At 50.9% G+C, this 14,069-nt stretch overlaps 1 protein-coding gene and 1 long non-coding RNA gene across 2 annotated transcripts in view; both read right to left on the bottom strand.

The window, feature by feature from the left end:
* Positions 1-982, bottom strand: part of LOC147583256 (uncharacterized) — a 44,320-nt gene extending 43,338 nt beyond the window's left edge. The window contains exon 1 of the long non-coding RNA XR_015246940.1: positions 248-982. This is a non-coding gene — a long non-coding RNA (uncharacterized LOC147583256). The remainder of the gene's footprint in view (positions 1-247) is intronic.
* Positions 983-9,115: 8,133 nt separating this feature from the next.
* Positions 9,116-13,685, bottom strand: DLX5 (distal-less homeobox 5). The gene is made up of 3 exons (XM_086695800.1): positions 13,023-13,685; positions 10,888-11,072; positions 9,116-9,796 (listed from the first exon to the last, which is right to left on the bottom strand). The coding sequence occupies exons 1-3, from the start codon at positions 13,375-13,377 to the stop codon at positions 9,467-9,469; spliced, it is 870 nt and encodes a 289-aa protein (XP_086551926.1). The 5' UTR covers positions 13,378-13,685; the 3' UTR covers positions 9,116-9,466.
* Positions 13,686-14,069: the final 384 nt, after the last annotated feature.

The raw sequence follows: 14,069 nt of genomic DNA, 5'->3' as shown, positions 1-14,069 counted from the left end.
TCCGATCTTGTGGAAAGCACAGAAATAATGAAAATGAAAAGCCCTTTCGTCATACAAGCAGGAAGCCCCATACTGCGAGAATTAATGGCTACAGACCTGGGCATCCTTCAAATTATGAACCTTGAAACCACTGAGCCATTTATCAGAAGTCAATAGAGATACTCAGAGTGCTCCATATAATGACAGCGACATACAGTCGTGCAAAAGGACAGTCACTATAATTAGACACAAAGCAAAGACTACTTACCAATATACCCGTTCCTTTTTTTGTTGAGCAACTTCCACGCTCAGTCAGTCTCAGAATGGTTTAAAACCGATCAGTCTTGTCATTTTCTAGCATTCGCATTGTTACATTAGGAAAAATGTTTTCTTTTCTTTTTTCCCCCTTCCTACTGTGAAACTTTGGGTTCGTAGCTCCCCAGGATCAATTCTGAACAAAGCCTCCAGCTGCAGTGCCATCCAATTTGAAGCAGACATTGGGGACAATTTAAGGTTTTTATCCACAAGAAGGTTTTTTTCCATTCTCTTAAATGCAGCCATAATTAGAGTAATTTTTCATGTAGCCCGCTGATTACAGCGTTTTTACCGTCAAAGATAATTACCTGTAATTTTCTTCCACTTTTAATACTAAAAAGCCATCTTTATTTAGATTCAGGAACAGGAAAGGCGAAACAAAAGAGGGAAATTATTCTGTTATTCATACACAAATTGCAGAGACGTAGGACCTAAAATTGAAAATTAACCAAAATTATAATGCTGAAAAGAATGGAAGAGGCTGCAGAAGTACAGCTGGTAGTGGGGCTTTGCTGAATTATTCAAATTACGTTAGAGAAAAAGCTACCATACATCGAAACCAACACTAATTTTTCTTAAAAAAAAAAAAAAAATCTACCAGACGCATGCCAAACCACTGTGAGTGCATGGAATTCTGAAACCTAGCAAATGCATTTTAACACGTTGAAGGTGTTGTCATGATGCGCCTGTAACGACCTCTCTATCTCTTAACATGAGTTTAATTATACAAGAAATTCTGCAAAGAGGTCCTCCCAAGAACTGTCCTTGGAACTGGGCTCCTCTGGGTCCTTTGAACATGAAGGGTTAATATTTTCGCTCTTAGTAAGTGTTGACCCCATAGTAAACCGATGAGAGAGAGAGAGAGAGAGAGAGAGAGAGAGAGAAATTGGTGGGAGGGGCGTGGTGGGTAAAAGGCATCGCCCCGTCGCGGCGCCTACTACGCCTCCCCACGCTCAAACTTCCGCGGAGTTGGTGTTCTAGAGCCTCGTTCTGACCATATTTTCCAGGTAAAAAAAGAACGAGAGAACAATAGCTGCGGGGGTGCGGGTGAAGGGGGAAATGTCTCCCCGGCGCCAATAAGCATCTCATTATCTTTTGACACAATTTAGCCCAAAGGTCCCCGCCGCCGGAGAAAGGCCTTTCTGTACAGGGGTGAGGGAAACGAAGACTTCTCAGGCTCCTGCACTTAACATCTGTAGCTGCTTCCAAATCTCTACTGGGTCAGGAAACAGCGTCATCTATAGATAGAACAGCACCGCTTCTGGTTAGAGTCTTCCTTGGTGCGTTCCTAAATCGGACTGGTTCCGTAGCTCCACAGCTCGGTTCTGCGTCTCAGCCAATCGTGCCCCTCCAACCCCAAGGTCGCAGCGTTTGGGCCCCGCAGGCAATAGCTGTAAGAACCGCATCCCGCCCCTCCCCCTCCCCCCCCCCCCCCCTTCCCCCATCAGCTTGAGGCAAAGGCCTTGCAAAGCAGCCCTGAAGGGTTTCAGAGGCCAGTTATTCCGGAAACTTTCTCCCAAGTGGAGGAAAATGTCGAGGGGGCAATACAGTCTAGAGATTCAGACTACACCTGCCGTTGCTAATGTCTGCATATCTGTGATACCAAAGGAGCATTGTGGCGAGCTCCCTTTGCCCTCCCGACGCTCCAAAACTGAAAATCATCGTCAAATGTAAAGACCTTAAATTCGCGTATGACTAGCTTTGAATAACAATTTTCAAATAGATCTTAGCTCAGAATCTCCAGTCGGCTCCCTCCACACCTTATAGAAACCTGGTCTCTTTCTCAGTCTCCAGTCACAAGCTGCACCAAATACATCAACAGCACAGAAAGAAAAAAAGACACAAGAGTTCTTAAGGATCCCATTCTCACCCGAATCCTTTTACTCACCAGAACGACAACACTTTTACTGTTAAAGGGGGACAAAAGATCAGAATTGAAAAATCTAATAAAGCAAAGTTGCAGTCTAAAATAAATCACAACAGCAATACATATAGCTTGGAAAGTGTGAGAACAGAAATATGAACTGTGCCTTGAAGTATGGAAGAAATAAAAACTTACCACCAGTGAATATCTCTTAAGCAATGATCGGGGTCTAGAAATCTATACTGAACAGAAGCAGAGGAGAATATTTGTCTGAGTCTCAGGGCAGAAGCTCTTTCTCTATATTCTTGGTTGAGTGAGCACATCCAGGTGTGAAATTGTTTGCACACCCCAGCACCTCTTATATTGCCAGCAAAATTAGCTGTTATTACTGTCACTGTTTAGTGATGGTTAGCGTGATACAAAAAAAAAAAAAAAAAACTGCTGTAATCAAGACCTGGCGCATCTTTGCAAATTACAGATAATTGTAAACGTCCAGATTATGATAATAGCATCCTAATCCAGCCTGCAATATAATTATTACAGAGTGTTACATCTGAAACTGTCCAGTAGGGCTAATTCAGCCATTATTTAGACCCTATTTTTGCACTGCAAATGGGTTGCTGAGTTGAAAATGTACGATTGTAATTTCACAGGGCACTCAATGAGTAATGGTATAGGAAGAGGAAAATACAAAAGTGAAATGTGAACAGTAGCGATCAAATCAAACCCTGAAGGACAAAAGACTGTTTGATTCATATGGAAAAAGAAGAGCGGGAATTAAGAAAATAGCAAATCCGTGGTCTGAAGCATTACGTGTACAAATCTTCAATATGTGTAGGGCTGATGTGTTTGCAAGGGTTGCTGTATGTGCTTCTGCTGGAGTCTGAAATTATTTTTCTTTCTTTCTTTTCTTTCTTTCTTTCTTTCTTTCTTTCTTTCTTTCTTTCTTTCTTTCTTTCTTTCTTTCTTTCTCGTTCATTCTTTCTTTCTAAGCCTCCTGTCTTTCCCCCCTCTCTGCTAAAGCATTTCCTTGCTTAAAAAGGAAAAGTGCTCTTCTCCTAAGCAAAGAATATTTGTCAGTTTCACCATTGTTTCCACCAATGCTGCCTCAGAGTGTGCCTGTCACTTGTTTATGAACATTTGCTTAAATGAATTTGCAATCTCTCTTGTCGTCAGAGCAAAATGCCCTGGGTGCTTGTAAGTGTTCCTGAGCTCCATCTCCATTCTCTTTCACTGTGAACAAGTCAATGAGAGGCCTAAAGGATATTAGCAGAAACCGTATTAATTGCTGCTAATTAAATAAAGCCGGCTGGGAAGCTGTCTCCTCTATTTGGCCAGGCTGGCTATCGGCTTTAATCCTATCATTAACTTTTATTAATTACCCCCCTCCCCCGTATAAACTAGTCCAGCTGCTTCTATTGCTATATGTCACTGATATGTTTCTTTCTGCATGCCAGTAAGTCCAGTATTTTTGATAAAGGACTATTCTTGCTCCCAGACGTGGTTGTAAAAGAGCAAGGTCAGTCTCCTTAAAACACGGAAGGACTCAAGAGAGGGAGTATGAAACATAGAGCAAAAGAGTATGGAGAGAGACTGTGGTACTCTGCTGGTCCAGAGTGAAAGAGAACCCAGGGTTCTAGCTGGCTTCCAGGAGGGTGAGCCCTCCTTGGTTGAAACTTCTGGAGTCTAGTTCTGGTTCTTGGTGGGGATGTCCTGGTCAGGACCCTTATACCTCCAAGACCTCAGTTTTCTCACCAGGAGTGCAGAGAATTTCCTGAGCCTCTCTTCCAGCCTCTATAACAGTATATGATGATTCTCCCTCCTCCTACCACCTCACAGCCCTAGCAGCTGCCCAACCAGAGCCACCCTCCAGTGGCAAGCAGACTTCCTAGCTCCTATGAATTTAAGGGCAAAAATGAAATGTTCCTTGTTTAGTGACCCCTGTTTATAGATGAAAGCTGAGTCCATATTCTGCCTCTTCGCCTACCCCTAATATCCCACCTTGCAAATGGCAAGTGGCCAAAAACAGTCCTTGGATGACAATAAGCTTCCAGTGGCAGATTTCTGTCTTCTCACCTTTGCAAGCAAAAAAAAAAAAAAAAAAAAAAAAAAAAGGCACTTAAAAAAAATCATAGCTTGGGAACTGTTTATAGCCCTTCACCCCCACTCACTTCTTTAAAAAATACATTAGACTGTGAATTGTGGAGATAGAATCATTACTGAAACTTGGAGTGAGTGTGTGTGTGTGTGTGTGTGTGTGTGTAGTGATGTTATGAAACCATTTTTCCCCCTTCCTGTGGGAAAGGTCGTAATGTGTGGTATTTCACGGTTTTATATAAATCTTGGTTTAGGATGTGGAACAGACTCAATAATATATGCACTTTTGGCAGAGACTCCTTCGGACCCCCACAAATCAGAAGTAAATAAGAAGTCCCAGCGAACAAAAGAACAGAAACATTAATCGCTGCAAAACAAAATTCTTACATCCTTTAAAGACAGATTCATGTAAATTCCCCCGGTTCCTATCTTCAGTGTTAGAGCGCGACCTATAAAACAGGTTATTACATTTCAGCTGGCAACCCTGGATGATTGAAAGGGAAGCTTCCCCCCCCCACCCCCGCCCCTCCTTAGTAGATACACTGTATACTTTCTGCCCCTTACCACAGGGGAACCTAAAGCTTGTCAAATGCAAAAGAAAACGCAGATGGGGCGGGGTGGGGGGGCGGCAGGGCTGCGTAGAAAAATATTTAGCCAATCCCACATGTGCTACCGCTATTTGGGCTGTTTTCGAGGCCCAGAGTTCGCTGTGCCTCTGAAAAAAACCAAGTACAGTATGCAAGGACCGCAGGCAACTTCGGAACAAGAGTGGAGGGCGGGAGCGAGTAGCAGCGCCCCCTCCCCACCCTCACCCGAGGCGGAAGCCTCCACCCAGCCGCTGTGGGAGGGGGGTGCTTTAGGCCGGAGGAGAGGGGTGACCGCAGGCGGATCCGCCGTCGTGGCGCGCTTCCCAGAGGTGCCGGAGGGCGTCTGCCCTCAGGGCGTGCCTCTGGAGAGGACTAGAGAGCTCCGGGTTGGCGAGATCCCAGTGGCCAGTGGGAGGCGCGCGATCCAAGGGGTTGCGGGGACGAGGCGGGGAGGGTGCTGGTTGGGTAGCCCTAAAGGTCCTCTCCTCGAATAAAAGGAAGGACTGATGGAGGGCGGGGGGTCAGGGGCAATGTTCCAGGAGGCATCCCTTGCACTTCGGGCGGGGGAGATCAGGAGACCCAATGGTATCAAGGCCGGAGTAAACTGTTGGGCGCGCCGGGAGGAGGCGAGCACCGCCAGGCCTTGGCGCGCCGTGGGCGACTCCCAGGACTGCGCGGCCAGGACGCCGCGAGCCGTGGGGCATCCAGTGGGATCAAAGGAGCCAACGGAGGCCAGCCGGCGCGTCTGGGATTGTGGGATGAGGGGCGGGAGAGAAAGGATTGGCATGGGCGGGGAGATCCTGGCCTGGCTATGGTCCCCAGGAGGGGGTGTGTGCGTGTGTTTGGTGTGCGGGTCAACATGCTCTTGCCGGAGGCCGAGACCTGGGTGGATCTGAGTGTGGGTCGACAGGCTCCCGGCTGGGTGCCCCAAGAAGGAGGGAGGAAGAAGGAGATGGAGAGGGGGAGGGACAGAGAGAGAGAGAGAGATCAAGGGCAGCGAGGTCTGCGGGTTCCTCTGTGTGTGTGTCTCAGGCCCTGTGGCTCAGCACTGGAGCCGCCTGGCACCCACAGGAATGCGGCTTCTCTCGGCTCCCCAAGCCGCCCCCTGTTCCACAAGGAGGTGGCCGCCAGGAAAAAGGGGGGAAAAAGGGCAGAAATCCGCGTAAGAGCTTCAAACAAAGACCAATTTATCTGATCTTTTACAGGAGGGCCCAGGAGGCGGAGAGGGCACCAAGGAATCGCACTGGCCCTGCGGGCATGCCCCGGGCCTCCTGGGCTTTGTAAGGAGGTCCGAAAATAGGCGTAGAGGCTCGGGAGTATGGTGGGGATGGTGAAGAGGCCCACGGAAAAGAAAATTAAGTCTTGGGGTGGGCTTAACATCTTGGGAGCACTAGATTGAAAGCTAGGCGAGTGGGGACCAGAAGGGGCAGACAGAAGCCCCGGAGAGGTGGGTCAGGCATACTGCAAATAATGGTGGGGAGCAGTGCACGTTTGTATTAGATACAGGAATAAACAATAAAGAGAAAGAGGGAAGGTGGGAGGAAGGGCAAGGGAGAGAAACATCACACAGATATTTTTAGACTTTGCTCAAGATCTGTTATTTTTACATCCTTGGGCGCAGGACTGCAGGGAGTTAAATTCTCCTGGGAGAATCCCCATGGTGCCAGGGAAAACCCGCTGCAGAATGGTTTGCCAGAATATTTTTGTCCATGGCTCCCAGACCAAGTTAAAAAAAAAAAAAAACAAAACACACCAACAACCGCTCGAGAGAAGAGGCCATTGCGAGTGGAAGAAGTGAGATTAGCACACGGAAAGCAATCCTGAAACCAAGCCTGTCCGCGCTATGCCTGCCGGTGTCGCAGCGACAGACTAATGTCCTTAAAAGCAAGCAGCGTCAAGGCTGGAGGTGGAAGGGTGGTCCTTAAAGAAGAGCTTCTCTCTTCTTTCCCGGGAAAAATCCTAACTCACCCTTCTCTCAGCTTGACCGTCTCCGGTGACTGGGGATGTAGGGAAGGGATCCCCTTTAGAAGCCAGGAATGGAGGTGGGGAGGTAACAGGGAAGGCTAGAAAAACATCAGCCCTCTCCGTGTGCAGAAAAGGAAGGAGCATCTTCCACGCACATTCCCTCCACTCTCAGGCGGCCAGTGGATGAGAAATGCTAGAGGCGGACAGTAGGTGCGCCCCCTCCAGCTTCCCCAAACACGCACTCGAAGGCGCAGGGGAAAGTACGTCTGCTGCTCTCGGATCGACGGCGGCGCAGGGTTTCTCGAAGCCGGTTTCCCGGGTTATAAAGCGCCGGCTTCCGTGTAAAGGAAACTCAAAATCTTTACAAAAGAAGAAAGCAAAGTAGGAAGTATATCCCTCCACCCCTTCCCCACCATCCTCCCCTTCTCTGCCAGTGCAAAAAACAAAGTGGGGTTTCCTAGGCTTGCCCCCAGGTGCGTCGCCACCCGGAACTTCTTGCAAGAAAGGAGGGCTGGAGGGGAATGCAGAGGAGGAAAAGCAGCGGCAAGAAAAGCGGCCGCGCGAGCTTGGGGATGGCGGAGGAGGAGGGGTCCACAGCCCTGGCCTGGGCCAAGGTGCTGCCCCGGGGTCCCGGCAGGGTGCGCAAGAAGACTATTGAGATTCCCACCGAGGCCCAAGCCGTGGCAAATGGGCAGGCTAGAAAGGAAAGGAATCGAGGAGATGGGGAGGAGAGGAAAGGAGAGGGAGAGAGAAGGAGAAAAAGCGAACACACAGGTAAATTCCCCCTCCGGGCACGTAGCGTGCCTTTTCAGGTCTAGTTTCCCAACCCTGGAAGAACCTTCTCAGAAATCCTCAGATGACAGGATGTAATTTTTTATGTGATAATCTCCAACCCTCCCCCCCCCCCTTAAGAAGACTCTTTTGTCACATTTATTGCTGCCGACTTCTTAGCTGTAAAATATATCGTACGCATCTTGTAATTCCCAACATAGGATTTCGCTTGGTATCCTGAGGAAACAGAGTCAGGCGTACTAAACGACAGGCAAAAAGATGCCCACAAGTCAGGCCGGAGAGCACAGCTCTAGACCAGGCTGCATCTCTGGTCACAGTGTGGATGTCTCTGTGCAGGGCCACAGGGAGAAGGATGGGACACAGGCCAAAGTTGCTCCAAGTCCTTCCTCTCTGCCCCTAAGAAGGCTTCACAAAGGAGAAATCCCTGCAAACAGATTCAATTTCCCATCGTTTGGAACCTGCTTTGCCACTGTTTTATGTAAAAGCAAAGCAGAAAGAGCTCCTTCGTGAAAAAACCAGAGTGGTGAAGAGGATGGAGGAAAAAAAAATATTTATAATATTATCTCACACGAGATGAAATCAAAACCGGGCCAAAATGCTTTCATTCCTTTCCTCCACTCTGCAGTTCCCTCTCTTGGCAGGAGAAGAAACGACCCCCCACCCCCCACCCATGCCCTGCTTGCCTTACTGACTTAGGTTTATCATTGTTCTCAAGCCCTGTGATCCTTTCCTCTCTGAAAGAGCTGAAATGAATTTTTAGTCATACACCAAGGCGTCCAAGACCCTACCATTTGCCCTGCTGCAAATATTTCAAATTAAAAAAAAAAAAAAACTGTAATAGGAAGGAAAATTTCTTCTTCTTGTTCAATAATTTCTCTCCTCCTCCTTCTTCTTGCCCTTCTTCTTCTTCTTCTTCTTCTTCTTCTTCTTCTTCTTCTTCTTCTTCTTCTTCTCTCCTCCTCCTCCTCCACCTCCTCCTCCTCATCTCTGGAAGCTCCCATTAGAAGGGATTGTAATTTGTCTAATTGCTCTGCCAATACACAGAGGCTGTTTTTTTGGGGGGGGGGGGGTTGGGGTTCTCCATGATAATTGCTTTGAGCTTAGAATTCAGAGTGATTATTGATGGATTTCTGCTTTTTGACTCACACACAGGGTGGGAGGACCGGATTTAGATGCCAGCATTACTTTCTACCTGAAACAATTTGGGGTAAAACTTAAAATTATCTAAATGTTTTTGTGGTTAGGCAAAAAAACAAAAACAAAAACAAAACAAAAAAAACCCCACCTAAATATATGTTTTATGGCAGGACTATAAACAGGCCACGTATGCATATAAACACATCAAGTACAGCACCCAACACATGCACGTGTGCAGCTTTGCATCCATGCAGCCCCCAATTTCTGTTTTTCCTTTTTGCCATATTGGATCTCTGCAGAGTTGGCCTTCCTTTAATTGCCTGCATAAAACGTCACTAGCCGATTATAAGGAGGGCAAAAGGAGTATTTTTTAGAAACATTTTGCTTTCATGGTCGAAATAATTTTATTTATCCAGAATATACAGTTTAATTCCTCTATCTACACTTATTTACATGGTTAAAATAACATTGAAAAAAAGTCTTTTGAAAAGTTGAGGTCATAGATTTCAAGGCACCATTGATAGTGTCCACAGTTGCGCAAAAAAGTTCGTCAGTAAAAAAAAGAGGGGCTGGGGATCCTTTGAAATGCAATAACTTACATGCAAAAAAGCTTTACACATGAATCTTTTTTGTTTCCATTTTCCAACCTTCCCCAAATGAATTCCTTTCTTTATGACTCTCTAAAACAGCAAAACACAGCAGTCCCAAAAAGAGAGCAAGAGCAAGCCGCCTAATAGAGTGTCCCGGAGGCCAGCGCCAGCGGGTGCTGTAAGGAGCCAGGAGGCGGCAGGTGGGAATTGATTGAGCTGGCCGCGCTCGGGTACCAGGAAGCCGAGTTCTCCAGGTAGCTGGACGCGGGGGACTGGTTGGAGGTCGGAGGGTGGGCATGAGGGTGGTGGCTGAGCGAGCGGGATGAGCCCTGGGGCTCCCACACCGCCGGAGACTGCGGCGAGTTACACGCCATGGGGTCGCTGGAGCTGGGGCTGTGCTCCGGGGGCATCTCCCCGTTTTTCATTATCTTCTTGATCTTGGATCTTTTGTTCTGAAACCAGATTTTCACCTGGGTGGGGGAACAAAGGCACACGTTACCGGGTCACTCAGAGGCCGCCCGCGCCTTCCCCAGAGCGGCGACTGGAGGCATCTTGGGCCTCCAAGTGGCCCGGACCTGGCGTCTCCCCGTAGCTCGCGGCCTAAAGTCAGGGGGCCGAGCAGGAGGCCAAGCCCGGATCAGGGGCCCCGAGAGGACACCCTGACCGGCTAGGTGCTCACCGGCCGCCGCAAGGGCGTGACTCGGAGGCCGCGGTTTGTAGTTTTTGTTCGGGCGGGGGGAGGGGGGCGCGAAGGTCCCCGCGGCGTGCGCCCACGTGTGGGCCTGCGCCGTGCGCGCGAAACGCGGCGCCGCGAAGGTCTCCAAAACAATGGCTCGAGAGCCGCGCGAGGGCCTTGGGGCTGGCTGTGCGCGCGCGAGTGTGGAGGGAAAGGAGCGGTGTCCCCATCTCCCTCCCAATTCCCTCCACTCCCTCCTTAGCTTCCAAAGGTCAGAATGCGCCTGCAGCTCTGGGCGGCGATTCGAACATTCTTCATTTTTTTTTAATAGGCCCCAGCAGGGTTGCAGTGGGGGTGAAAGGAATGGGACAAGCAGGGGATGATATCCCCCTCACCACAGCGCCCCCTCGCCCCCCCCCCCCCCACTTTGAGACCCTCTGGCTGCTAAGGCCGAAAGCTCCGCAGGAGCGGGGCGTGACCTTTCAGCTTTCCTGCCGGAGGCGACCTTCACTGCCCGGGACGAACGCGAAGCCGCCGGGCCGGCTCACCTCCAGAGGCTCTGCACTGTGAAGAGGACCAATTTCTCAAGGCCGTGAGAGTGTCCTAGAAATGACCCTCCCCTTGTTTCCAATCTAGGAAATCGGCCCCTCGCCCCAGGAGGCCCGAAGCGAGGGGTGGGGGGGTGAGCGACGTCTCCATCCCGTCCCCACAGTCGCACGGCGGCGACACCCGGCGGGCTCGTGGAGGTAAGGGCTGGGGGCCGTGTCTCTCTGTCTGCGAGTTTCTGGCGGGTGCTATCCAGTCGGTTCCAGCCCGTCGGGACGGAACCGCGCGGCCCAGCAGGCAGCCGAGGCGGGGCTCCGGCCGGGCCGCCGGCGGATTTACCTGCGTTTGCGTCAGTCCCAGCGAGGCGGCCAGCTCCGCGCGTTCGGGCAGGGCGAGGTACTGAGTCTTCTGAAACCTTCTCTGCAACGCGGCCAGCTGAAAGCTGGAATAAATAGTCCTGGGTTTACGAACTTTCTTTGGTTTGCCATTCACCATCCTCACCTCGGGCTCGGCCACTTCTTTCTCTAAATAATCAAAACAGACTCGGTTAGAGTTTGTCGACAGTGTTTCGTTTACAGAACCCTCAAATACAGTCCTTAGGGGTTTTGTTTACTTGTGTTGTTTTGTTCTGTTTACCACGCAGTCTTCCATCCCCGTGGCACCTCCTTTGCTTAACAAGACCCAGAGAAATACGCCCCTCTCCGAAACGGTGGAAAAGCCAGGTGGTTTGATTAATTCCCTACTCTGTTCATTCAGGTTCTTGTGGGCTTGTGCAGAGCTCTTTGTACAGCACAGCTCCCTCCTTGGAGTCTGGGATTTAGCCCTTGCAGCCCTTCCTGTTGCACCCTGACCTGTTTTTACGCCCACCCTGTGCTCACCCTCGTTTTTGGGGCGAGCGTGGCCAGCGCCTCCTGGGGCTTCAAGGGAAGGCCCTGGGCCTTGACATCCCCCGCCCCCCCCCCTCCGCCCCGCTACTTCTGTCGGCGTCTGTTCGGGCGCCCGCAGAGACCAGACGCTTGGGCAGGGAAGACGCTAACCGAGGTCTCCAAAGTTCAAAGACCCACAAGCAAACTATGCTCCTTCAATTCAGCAGCAAAAGTCCAGGCCGCTGCAGACAGAGGGCCGATTATGCAGCCCCCATAATCTCCCTGCAGATCTGCGAGGGCACAGATGTGTCTGGTTTCTTTTACAAATAGACTTAATAAGTTCTTGGCCAAAAGAAAAAAAAAAATCTTTCACTTATGCACGAAATAAAGAGACACTGAAAGGAACGAAGACATACCACCCCCTGGGCTTTCTTTTAAAATTTAGTAAGAGTCACACGTTGAAAAGGATTGGGTGCTGGGGTGTTTTCGTAGGAAAGGGGCGGCAGGTCAGGACGAATTTCTCAAAGTCGTGAATATATTTGGGGGGGGGGCGCGGGAAGACTTTCTGAAAGCCTGTCTTACAAACATACCCTGGGGCCACAAGTCCCCTTTCCGAAAAGTACCACCTTATCAAAAGTACCATCTCTGCAAGGGGTGGAGAACCTTTCCCCTGTGTGTGTGTGTGTGTGTGTGTGTGTGTGTGTGTGTGTGTGTGTGTGTTGGTGTGTGTGTGTGTGTGTGTGTGGCAAGCTCCTGGGAGAGAGGAAAGGGTGGAGAATGAGAGCTGTGGTCTCTATTCTGCCAAAGAAGGGGATTCTAATATTAGCAGGATTATTAATGTGCTAGTGGGAAGAGATCAAACCCAACCAGCAAAACCTCTCCAAGGAGACCTCATGCCTCTCTTACCGCCCAAGCTAACCCTCTTCAACTCTCCAACTAAGTTTCAAGGCGAAAAGAGAGGAGGTGGGGAAGAGGAAGAGAAATTGTACGCACCCCTCAGCAACCCTCCTCCACCCTTAAATGCCTTTTTGTTTTTGGAAATGCCCTGGATAAACCACAAGGCTCTCTGCGCGTTCTTCCTCTGGCGGGCTGCAGCTCCCCAGTCCTCAACCCCCACCCCGCGCGCCCAGGGCACCGACACCACGCTGGCTCGTGGCTGCTCTCCGACTAATCCCGACAGAGTCTTTGAGGCAGCCTTCCACTCCCACTCGCACCAACCGAGCACGCTCACCAACAATTCCAACGACTAACCTCCCCTTTATTACGCAAACGCCACTCAGGCTGCTTGATTCTTTCTTCTCTCCACCCCTAGCCCCTTTGCAGCCTAGTTGGCTTCCAGACCAGGCAAGTTGGGAATCCAGAAACTTGAGGGCCCCCCACCCCCAGGTGCCGGAGTGGAGGATTCTACTAAGCAAGATTCTTCTAAGAATCCCTAAAATGCTGGCCCAGGAGAACCTCTCTTGGTTGCAGAGTCCAGGCCCCCCTCCCTTCTGCCGGGCGCGCCCCCACTGTAGTGGTTGTCGCGGGCCCCAATCTTCCACCCCACTTCGCGCCTCTGGAGTTCTGGCTGCCCCTGTATCTGCCCCCATCCCGCCCCCCCCCCAATACCTGGCTGGCTGGTGGCGCTCGGGACGCGGTTGTAAGCGCCGCCGTACTGGTGGTAGGGGCTGGCGTAGCTGTAGTCGGCGTAAGCTTTGGCGGGGTAGCTGCCGGCGGAGCCGTTCACGCCATGGTACTGGTACTGGTAGGGGTTGAGCGCTTTGCCGTAGGAAGCCGAGGTAGGAGAGCAGTAGCCGTGTGGGGCTCCCCCCGTGGGACTGTAGTAGTCGGAATCGGTGGCCGACGACTCGGGCAAAGTTGGCGATTCCTGAGACGGATGGTGCATGGCTGCGGACGTCTGGAACGGAGCTTGGAAGTCGCCGGATCGGATGCTGGGGACCCTTCTGTCAAACACTCCTGTCATCGCTCACAGGCGGCGGCTGTCCTTGCTGCTGTGGCGGCGGCTGCTGCCCGAGTTGGCTGTGGGGCTGCTCTGGTCTAAGCAGACATGGCTGTGGGAGCGAGGGAGGAGGAGGAAGAGGAGGAGGAGGAGAAAAGGAGGAGGCGGCGGCGGCGGCGAGGAGGAGGCTGGGAGTCGTGGAGGCTCTGTCTCCGGCTGGCTGACTGATGGCTGAGGCGCAGCACAGCCTTGGTTAAATCCTTAATTGCGCGCTTACGCACAGCGGGGTGGATCGGGTTCCATTGGCCAGGGCCTCGGGAGCAGCAGCAACACCCTAACTCGTCCAACTAGTTTTAGCACAACAAAGCATTGCTTAAAAAAGAGGGAGAAAAAAATGGAGGGGGTGGGGAGGAGTGTGTGTGTGTGTGTGTGTGTGTGTGTGTGTGTGTGTGTGTATGCGCGCGCGCGCGCGCGGGGGCGCACGCGTGTGTGTTGTTGTTGCTTGTTGGGGGAGGGTGTCTCAGACAATCTGTTTTCAGTGAATACCAAAGACAACGCAGGAGCCCCAACACCCAGCTCAGTAATGTCTGGAGACAATGTGTTCCAATCAGCAGCCTCGGAAAGTGCACATGTTTGGGGGATGAAGTCGGCGATGGTCTTTCCTTGTTCCCTACCTCCCCACCCCTGTGGCTTGCAACTGGGGCTTGTGTGGAACT

The sequence above is a fragment of the Puma concolor genome, chromosome A2 (genome assembly GCF_028749965.1).
Source record: "Puma concolor isolate L17-30 chromosome A2, mPumCon1.1.hap2, whole genome shotgun sequence".
Classification (NCBI taxonomy): Eukaryota; Metazoa; Chordata; class Mammalia; order Carnivora; family Felidae; genus Puma; species Puma concolor.
The sequence above is the reverse complement of the archived record's forward strand: the minus strand, read 5'-3'. Positions and strand labels throughout refer to the sequence as shown.